The sequence below is a fragment of the Acartia tonsa genome, chromosome 13 (genome assembly GCF_053477335.1).
Source record: "Acartia tonsa isolate MP-2025a chromosome 13, ASM5347733v1, whole genome shotgun sequence".
NCBI lineage: Eukaryota > Metazoa > Arthropoda > Copepoda > Calanoida > Acartiidae > Acartia > Acartia tonsa.
In genome coordinates, this window is record NC_137272.1 from 44863437 (window position 1) to 44873862 (window position 10426).

The following is a 10426-nucleotide window of genomic DNA, read 5'->3' on the forward strand; positions in this document are numbered from 1 at the left end:
GGTCTGACAGTCAAAAATTATCATTTTTTCTTGAATGTCCTATTGATTAAATGTATTATTTATTGGTTGTAAAATATCAAAAAAAACTTAATTGAACATCACAAATAGCCATGATGTTAAACATAGGAAACTATTTAAGATTAAACTTTTCGCAATTTAATGCATAATTTGCTATAAAACTATCTGTGAAATTCATTGATACTAGGTAAGGGACCTTAATTATCATTTTTTAAACAAAAAATATTTTGATAAGTTTCCCATTTTAGGGTTTAAGTGTGAAAATTGTATGAAGCACCTTATTTCATAGAAATATGTCTTCTACACAGGTAAATAAGTAGTTTGTATCTGATTATATATCTTGTATAAATGATTTTTTTAAACCTTTTACCACCAATCAATGGATTTTTAAGACATCAACTGACATTGTGTGTAAAAAAGTTTATTTTCATGCAGGAATGGCAATCCTTATGTAAAAAGATTTTTTTTCTTTCTGTACCTAAGGATCTTGCTAATCACTGAACCGATATGGTTCTCCTTGTTGGGAAGGTTTGAAACTATTTTAGGGAGAAGATACCACAAACTTGACAAGATAAATCGCCCATAGAAAAAAGTCACCTGCCCCCCCTAAAAAAATTCAATTTTTCTTTTTAAAACTGGAATAAAAAATATGGGGTGGTCGACTCCTCCCTATGCCCAAGTCTCCCTAGAGGCCTTTAGGGGCGTAGCAACTTGTATTGGATTTACAGTATACCATAAAAGTTATTAATATTTGTTTAGGTATTAATATACATGAGTGCATGGAAACACAGGGGTCTTATCTAAGTTATACAAAGATTATTAATAATTCAATGTCCTTGATGGTGAGAGAAAAAAAGAAGTTGCCTATACAACTGTAGATTTTGCCATCACACTTAGAATCTATAAAAAATACATTGGTGTAATTGCAGGTATATGATGTAATTTTATCAAAGATTACAAAAATTAAAAAATATTATGTCAGGAAGGGATATTTAGTGTAACTTTATCAATGATTTAGAATCAGTAGTTAAGGAAGGGGGGGGGGGAGTATTGTGATTGCATAAAACCAGTTGAATTTTAATCAATAAATTTTCATTTTGGGGGGAATATAGATGTTCAAGATAGTTTTGATGATTTAAATATATATTACTTATAAAAATATTGATTTTAGATTGTGAAATGGAAGGAGCTGGCTTAGTACCAACTTGTTCCAGCACTTGTGTCCTTCAATTTGGGGTATATCCCCTATCTTCACAAGATTCTCAAACATTGAATTTGGCTGAAGAATTTAGTAAAATGAGTATAAACTTCCATGGCCCTGCAGGAGACAATAAAAGAATATTAGTCCAAGAAAAAATTGAAGAGATAAAACAGAAAGTAGCTGATTATTATTTTGATCCTGACTGTAAGGTAATAGCTATTCCAAATCATTTTGTAACACCTAAGAAACCAACTGTGTTAGGAAAAGTGGGAAAGAAAAAACAAGATTCTCAGATTTTGGATAAATATCTTGAAGAATGTTTACATCATGAGCTTGTCAATACTGCAAGAAAATCCAATATGAAAGCTCTCATCATAAACAGCTTTCAATCTGGAGATTGTATCAAACAATTAGCCAAAAAAGGGAAAGATACCAGAGGCAAGGATAATTATGCAGATTTTAATCAGTATGAGAAAAAAGTAAAGGAGATCCTTGGCATTGAAGATGTTGAAGAAGAGAAACTAAAGTCTTGTATTGATGAACATTTGAAGTGGAGGGAAAATCCAATGGAATTTCAAGGCCCAGATAACTGGTTGTTTAAACAGGAATGTTCATATTTCATATTATATATTTTGTCCTTTAAACCTAAGATTCATTTCATCATTTAAGGCAGAATTATTTTTTATTTTGATCGAATATATATTCTTAATTTGAGATACCTTTTCATACTTTTTGTCAAGTTTGCTAAAAAATTTATTTTTGACTTTTAATTGTTGTTTCTTTTCTATAAAAAAATATCATTTATATTACAACAAATAAACATTTCAAAACATGTGAAATATTAGCTTCAATTATATTAGGTGTTTAAAAGTCAGATAGACAGAAAACGTTTCAATAATGAATCCAAGCAAGAGGTAATTGAGAACAATCAATCTGATTTCCAGAAGATTATCACTAACAGCTCTAACCATGATCCTTGTTCTTCAAGTCCAAGTCCTAAAAGAAAAAAGTTGTCTAATACAATTGAAAATGCATTCCTATACAAGATCCCTGATAATAAACTAAGAAACTTTTACAAATATCAGTTTTATAATTTTAGCCTTCAAGAAAAAAAAACTGAATGGGACACCATTATGATAATTCCTAAGCATAATGTTATCATCAATATAGAGGTTAAACTTGGACCTAAAGATCAAGGAGATAAACTTAAACTACTAAAAGATGCTTCAGATCAAACTAAACAGCACTTTACTTTCATGCAGAAATTATTTGGAGGAATGCTTTCTAAAGATTGGATGTTTGTCAGGGCTGCATGTGTTCCTTATTTAGAGATTGTTGAAGGTGCAGAAAGACCTTGTATCAACTGTCAGCAATTTATTCTACAAGATGTTAATGATGTAATACCTTGGTTGAATCAGATATTTGACCACAAACTTGTTACATCTGATAATCATGATCAGACAGTATATGAGGATCTAGTTGCTGAACTGATATTCCACATTTCTATAAAAGAGTCAAGTAGATTTAATCAATTGATATCTGATCCATTAACCATTAGCAAAGAAGTTGAGAAAGCATTGACAGGAAAGTCTGATGGAATATCAATAGATAATAATGTTCCTGTTTACTTGCTCAACCATGAACAACTGCAAGCAGTTAACTCAACATCCAAGTTCCTTATCATAGATGGTGATTTTGGTACTGGGAAAACATATGTTTTAAAAGAAAGAGCAAAAAAGTGTGCCACTGTTAATCATCAAGATCTGATATTTTACATTGATTTAACAGCAATAACAAATTATAATAAAGAAAAGAGTTATACATCCTCAACATCTGTTATGGATGAAATGGCTAAGGTGGAGTTTGAATCTTATCCTAATGTAAGAGTTATTACTATTAGAGATCTTATTGGCATATCTAGATTGTTAGTAAAAAATATTCAAAAAATTATGTATTCAATAAATAATTTCCTTAGAGACAATCTTTGTGATCACCTATTTATTGATGAAATGATAAGTGGAAGTTGTGAATTTCCTGGCTCTGTGAAAACAATTTGCATGACTATGAAAGTTAATGATGGCTATATGAAAAAGAGATCAGAGTGGATAGAAACTATGATAAAGAATCACAATGCTCTATGTTTAAATCTAACAAAGAACTTACGAAACAGCCAACTAATATACAAGTTTTCTGAAGCTTTTAATTCAAAAACACCTCCTAAGCTTCCTGACAATAATGTCATTGGTAGCCATATTTACTACTATCATAATATTCATAGAATATCACCTGGTTTATTAGCCATTGCTGCAGTAAAAAAATATTTCTCATTTCAACCACAAGAAGGTGTAGTTGTATTAACAAGTCATTATTACAACTCAATGTTTGATTTGTTAAAGAAACACTTTTCCTCAACTAGACCAGTTGTGTCAGACTTCAAAGCATATATGAACAAACCTGAAGGAATATTAGTAACAAATTTCTGGGAATTCCAGGGTGCTCAGGCTAGGAACATTATCATAATTGATGATTTAGTAGGAGAAGGATATAGTAATGTCTTTTTACGAAATATGATTCTTAGAGCAATGTCATTTGCGATTATTGTTTCATATTATATTCCCACTGGAAACAAATTTGGCGCTATTGAAGATGAAAATTTACATGACTTTATTTATGCTGAAAGAGAAGCTATAGATTGTCATCACTATCACAACAAAGAAAAACATGATATTAGTGACATTACTATGGCAATATTAGATAAGTACAAACTATTGGACAAGGATGAGGGTATTGTGATTGTAACTTACCAGAGAATTTCTAAGAATATTATGAAAGAAGCGAATACAAAGAAGTTTCTTAGTTTAACTGTAGAAGAAAGAAAGAAACAAGTTAGGGAGAAAATTAAATTAGAAAACAAAGAGCTTTGTGAAGAATTGAAGAGAAATATTTCTAGAAAATATGATGAAATATCTTGGAGCTACCATTATAAGCATGAAGTTAAAGATCTAGTTAACAAGCCAAGACATATCAATTATATCAATATCAATTATGAATCAGAAATTTATTACAATGAAGCAATGAATATTATTGTATTTGCTGATGAGAATATAGATCATAAACAAGAATTTGCAGCTTGGGGAAATAAGTTAACTTTAGATTATTTAGATAATGAGACAAGCATAAAGGTTAATTGGAGTAAGATAAAAAGAAATAGATGTGAAGCACATGGCAGAGATATAATCTGGGGATCACAACCAAAGTTTGCAATAGTTGTTCATGATGGGAAAACAGATAAATTTAGTCAACCTAAAGAAGCTCTCAATCTAATAGAGGATGATAACCTACATGAATACATAACTAAAGAGGATATTCAATCTTCCAAAAAACTAAGAAATCGCAAAAAGTGTAGTATTCTTTAAGATTTGATATATTTTCCAGAAAAATTTTGTATATAATATAACTTTTAATGATGAAATATTATATAATATGTATAGTAAGAAAAAAAATGGTTTAAAAATATTTTTTATTTCTATATTCCACTACTCTATAATTTATTTTGTTTTGCAAGTGGTTGTTATTAATAAAGATTTTAGGGATTATAGTTCTACTAATTGTTTTAATTTAATGGATTTTCTTAAACAGAATGGCTTTTAATTCTACTTTATAACATTATTTGGTGGGTCAGAAGTTGCGTGATTTAATATTACCACTGACAATCTTGTCCATAGGTAGCTGCTTTATATAGATCTTCAGCTTCAGATAAAAAATCTTACCTAATTATATTATACTAGTGGGTATGCCACTAGGGGAGAAAGGGGGAGTTGAATTTGATAACCCAATTCTTAATTTAGATTTTAAAAAAAATTGGGAGGGTTGTGGTACCCAACAAAATAGTTGAAAACCTTCTCAGTAAATACAAGAAGCTACCCTGTAAAGAAAAATTATATTGGTTCAGCGGTTAGCGAGATCCTTTGGTACAAACAAACAGGCAAACATCCTGTTACTTTATATTAAGGTTGTAGCTTTCAAAATATGAAACATACTTTTTATTTATCATAGCAAAGAAACTATTTATATCTACCTTACTTTTATGTTTTGAAACGCTTGTCTTTGTTTTTAAAATCCATCCATAACGGAGAGCTTTTTTCGTTAATTTAGGCATGTTAGAATTGTCCTATCGATTTCAAACTTTGCATAGTAATCCCTAGTAGTTAGGTACGGTTTAGAAAGTGTAGCAACTCTATAATCGTTACCAGAACGTCCGTATGTCTATTTAGAACATTGAACATGAAATTATCCGATTGATTTGATTTTTGGACAACAAAGTACAAGCAAAGCATCTCTATAATCAAGTCCTAAAAATTTAAGTATGTCCTTAAACATTATCCTGTTTTTAACTAGTCTTTCAACAAATTTACATACAATTTGGTTTCGACTTTTATACATTTATAATCTGACTTTTTAGTTCTAACACTATACAAGTTTTAATGTACGTTTGTCCTTCCGTTTCAGAGTTTTGCTGCTATGAAAGTTGTTATCCTTGTTAATAATCAAGAATAACAGCTGTAAAAATATAAAGAGAAATCGCCCCTAGAAAAAAAATCCCTCCCCAAAAAAGTTTTTGAACTTTTTCTTTTTAAGGTAAATTAAAACTTAATTGAGTTGTTTATTACACTAGTCACCAAAGTTTTATAATAACGTTTTCTCATTTGCTGGCTTAACAACTTTGGGCACTCAATTATGGTTCGTTGGTTCATTAAGTTGAGGGTTCAAATGTCTCACTACTAATATTGAAAATCTAAAAAATAGATAATTTTGTATATCATCATTGGATATATATATAAATTTATTGGCCATTGACTTATCCCTTTAGATCCCTGACGTTTTATTTTTTCAAATATATGTTTTTTCAACTAGGAAGACATTGATTTCAGAGAGAAAGGGGACATTGGGCTGTTTAGTACTCTGGTCCCCAAACTTTTATAAAATAATTGTCATAAAAATAAAAAAAAACAAAATAAAAGTTAAAAAAATGAAAATCACAAAACCTTACAACAAGGATGACAACATCCATAAAAGCGAAGTTAATGTATAAGAGTCGAAGCAAAATTGTAAGTAAATTTGTTGAAAAACTGCTTGATATAGGATAATGTTTATAAACATACTTACATTTTTAGATCTTGATTATAGCTTCGCTCATAATATTGTACTTTGTTGTCCCATAAATCAGTATACCAAAAATCAGATCAATCAGATAATTAGATCACATAAAAATTAGTTGTTAAAAAAATAAGCATGTTTAAAATGGATTTACGGACATTCTGGTAACGATTATAGAGTTGATACGCTTTCTAAATCATACCTAACAACTACAGGAATCATCATACAAAGTTTGAAATCGATAGGACAATTCTAACATGTGTACATTAATGAAAAAAGCTATCCGTTCCAGACGGACGGACCGACCCTGATTATAGAAAAGCTTCACATTTAAAAAGGTGGAATGGAGAGTTCCAGTGCTCAAGAAGGTACTTTTCTCGAAAGCCCCACATATATTTCTAAATACATTTCATTCCACCAAGGTTGTGTTTTTTGTTTCATAGTCAGTTGGCCGCGGATGCGGAAATAATAAAGAACTGGTTTCTATCCACCGGATATGAATCAAATCCAGAGGAAAATGTTAAATTTTGTTTTGTCTTATCTTTATATAAACAGATAAGCTGTTTTTCATAGCATAACTACTCTTTAGTTTTTATATATTTCATTCTCTCTCTCTCTCTTTCTCCTTTCTCCCTCTTTCTTTCTTTCTCTCTCTCTCTCTCTCTCTCTCTCTCTCTTTCTCTCTCTCTCTCTCTCTTTCTCCCTCTTTTTCTCTCTCTTTCTCTCACTCCCTCTTTCTCTATCTATCTATTTATCTAGCTCTTTATTTTCTCGCTTTCTATCTCTCTTTCTCTATCTTCTCACTTTCTTTAATTCTCTCTCTCTCTCTCTCTCTCTCTCTCTCTCTCTCTCTCTCTCTCTCTTTCTTTAATTCACTCTCTCTCTCTCTATCTTCTCTCTTTCTTTAATTCACTCTCTCTCTCTCTCTCTCTCTCTCTCTCTCTCTCTCTCTCTCTCTCTCTCTCTCTCTATCTCTCTGTTTCTCTCACTCCTTCTTTCTCTATCTATCTATTTATCTAGCTGTTTCTTTTCTCGCTTTCTATCTCTCTCTCTCTATCTTCTCTTTCTTTCTTTTTTCTATCTCTCTTTCTTTCTCTCTTTCTCATTCTCTCTATCTCTCTCTCTCTCTCTTTTTCTCTCTAAACTTTGCTAACTTTAATGGCTGAGCTACCTATGGACATATGTTACTCGTTGTAGAGTTAATTTAAATTTAGGAACATAGACTGTCCTTCACAAATTTAATCGAATTGAACCATGTAAAACTTGCAGCTGCGCCCCTAGTTTCCAGGAGTTTTGTATTAAAAGGTGTAGGTAGCTTCTGAAAAAGCAAAACCATCCCAAGACTTGAATCTTTGGTTATTTATCAGCTATAATTCAATTATACCAACCCCTAACATATTTTTGTAGCAAAGATATTTTTTTAATCACTTTGTCTGTTTCATATTGATTAAAATGGATAAAGAAATTTTAAAATTAGAGGCCTTATTACTTTAATGTGTTCTAGCGGCTACGCCTCTAGAGGCCTCTAGGGGCACTTGAGAGAGAGGAGTTGAATATTCGATAATCAATTAATATCTAAAAAGAAAAAAAATAGTTTTGTAGGGGGTAGTTCGACTCCCCCCCCCCATTTTCAATTTCAGTTTAAAAAAAAAATGGGCAGGGGATATTTTTCAGGGGCGATTTATCTTGGTAATGTGGTGGTACCCTCCCCCAAAATAGTTATAAACCTTCCCTGGACCTATGAGAAGCTACCCTGTAAAGGAAAACAATACCATTTCAGCAGTTAGCGAGATCCTTTGGTACAGACAAATAAATAGACAAACATCCTGTTACTTTATTATAAAGATCTATAACTTTCGTCCGTAACATTATTTCAGTTTGGAAATGTTTTTACTTCTATAAGATAAAAGGCTGATTTTGTTGTGATTTTTTAAAAGCGAAGCTTTTCTATAATTAGGGCCGGTCCGTCCGTCTGTAACTGTTTTCGTTAATTTGGACAGTTTAGAATTTTTCAATCTTTGCATGATTATTCCTATAACAGTTAGGTACGATTTAGAAAGCGTTATAACTCTATAATCGTTATCAGAATGTCCGTATGTCCATTTATAACATGTTGGATTAACTTTTTTGATAACACTTTTTCATGTGAAGTAATTATCAAATTCATCATAATTTTGGAATACTGATTCCTAGGACTACAAAGTACAATGTTATAAGCTCTCTATAATCAAGTCCTAATAGTAATATTTAAGAGCTTCGCTTTTACGGACGTTGTCATCCTTAGCTGGATCTTTAAATCTTTTTAGTGGTGAGCCAGATCAGGTGAGTCAACTTTCCACCAGTGAAATGCCGCGCTGTGATTGGCTGAAATTCAGCGCATCCCGATCTGGCTCACCACTAAAATGATTTAAAGATCGAGCTCTTGTTTTTTTAAAAGTTCTACTCAATAAATTATTCGGACTTTTTGTTTGACAGGTTGTTTCCCTCAATGTGCCTTATGGAACAAAGAACCCCTCAGCCTTGCTGTAAAAAAATACTGTAATCTTTATCAACAAAGAGTATAAAGCTTGGGGTAAAATAGTTTATCTACAGGTATAATATCCCTGTCCTAGATTTTTTTCTACAAAAAACAACAAGGCTCTGTCAGAGAGAGAGAGAGAGAGAGAGAAAGAGAGAAAGAGAGGGGGCAATGGGCTGTTTATTTCATTAAAAATCCCTAAAGTTTTATAATCACTTGTTCTTATTTGTTGCAACATAACAACTTTAGGGACTATTGATAAATTTTGATTGGTTGATTTAATTAATTGAGTGTTCTTACGTTTCAACCACTAATAATCTACAGAAGGGGTAATTTTGTGTATTAACCTTGGGGATGTACATCAATTAGTCGGCCATTGTCTTATACCTTTAGCTGAGGCTCTGCTGCCACAACTGTAATGAGACACAGCTGCTACCAAATGACAGCAGCTTATTTTTTGTGCTAGCTGCACCCACATCCTGGTGGCTGAATGCTTATTTGCCACATATTATTAAAAATTAAACTGGAAGATAAGAAAGGGATATTCATATTTTAGTTGCTTCTTTACTGGAGTGATAATCAACAATTATTTTTAGTTTTTATTTAAAAGGTAAAAATTTAAACATTTACATTATAATATACAATATATTATATACAGATACCTCTACCCCTTTTCCAATGATCTGTTTCGTTTGCTTGCAAATTGTTTTCTTCTACTTGGCTGTGTTAATATTCTTCACACTATATATTGGTTGATTTTCAAAGACCCAATTGAGAGTCAGCACAAGGTCATTGGGATAGGGAAATACAGTTATTTAACCCCTTAGGTCTGTGTTAAGATATTTATTTTTATAAGTAGCACAGCTACTATTTTACTAAAGCACGTTATGTGTATATTTTTTTCCTGTATTCATTCGAATCCGGTGGATTAGAATCGGTTCTCTTCCATACTAAAAAACTATGTCTAGCATCGTATTATATCCAGCTTTCTATGAATATAAAAATGTACAATCATAAGATTAAAACCAGTTTTTTAGCCGGTGACTTTTTTTTAAAGATTAGATTAGATATTTATTTTATGACACACATAACAAATAATAATAATAATAGTATTATAATACAGGTATTAAATATTCATATACAAACAATAAAATTGAATATGAATAAAAATTAAGGACAGATCAATCAAATAATAATTATGTACAGTGTCAAAGGAATAAACAATCTCGTGAGAGGTACGGCACCTCAGGGCTAAACAAAGCTGGTTTTTATCTTATAATTGTACATTCTATATCCGCGGAAAGCTGTTTATAAAACGATGCGAGAAGTAACTATTCCCAGCTTTACTTATGTAAATCATTTACTGATTTTAAAAGTTTAATTTTTAAATTTGATTATAAAAATGAAAAAAAAAGTAAATCATAGTAAGGAAGATATATTGTTAGGTACTCATGAATTAGGTAGATTTATTCTGTTTTATAATTATTATTTTAGTTATAGAGAAGCTTCGCTTTCAAGGACTTTGCCTTTGA

The 10426-nt window shown here is 31.1% G+C and overlaps 1 protein-coding gene across 1 annotated transcript; it reads left to right on the top strand.

The window, feature by feature from the left end:
- Positions 1-853: 853 nt before the first annotated feature.
- LOC145335330 (uncharacterized) lies at positions 854-1887 on the top strand. The gene is made up of 2 exons (XM_080181066.1): positions 854-947; positions 1190-1887. The coding sequence occupies exon 2, from the start codon at positions 1198-1200 to the stop codon at positions 1885-1887; it is 690 nt and encodes a 229-aa protein (XP_080037192.1). The 5' UTR covers positions 854-947; positions 1190-1197.
- Positions 1888-10426: the final 8539 nt, after the last annotated feature.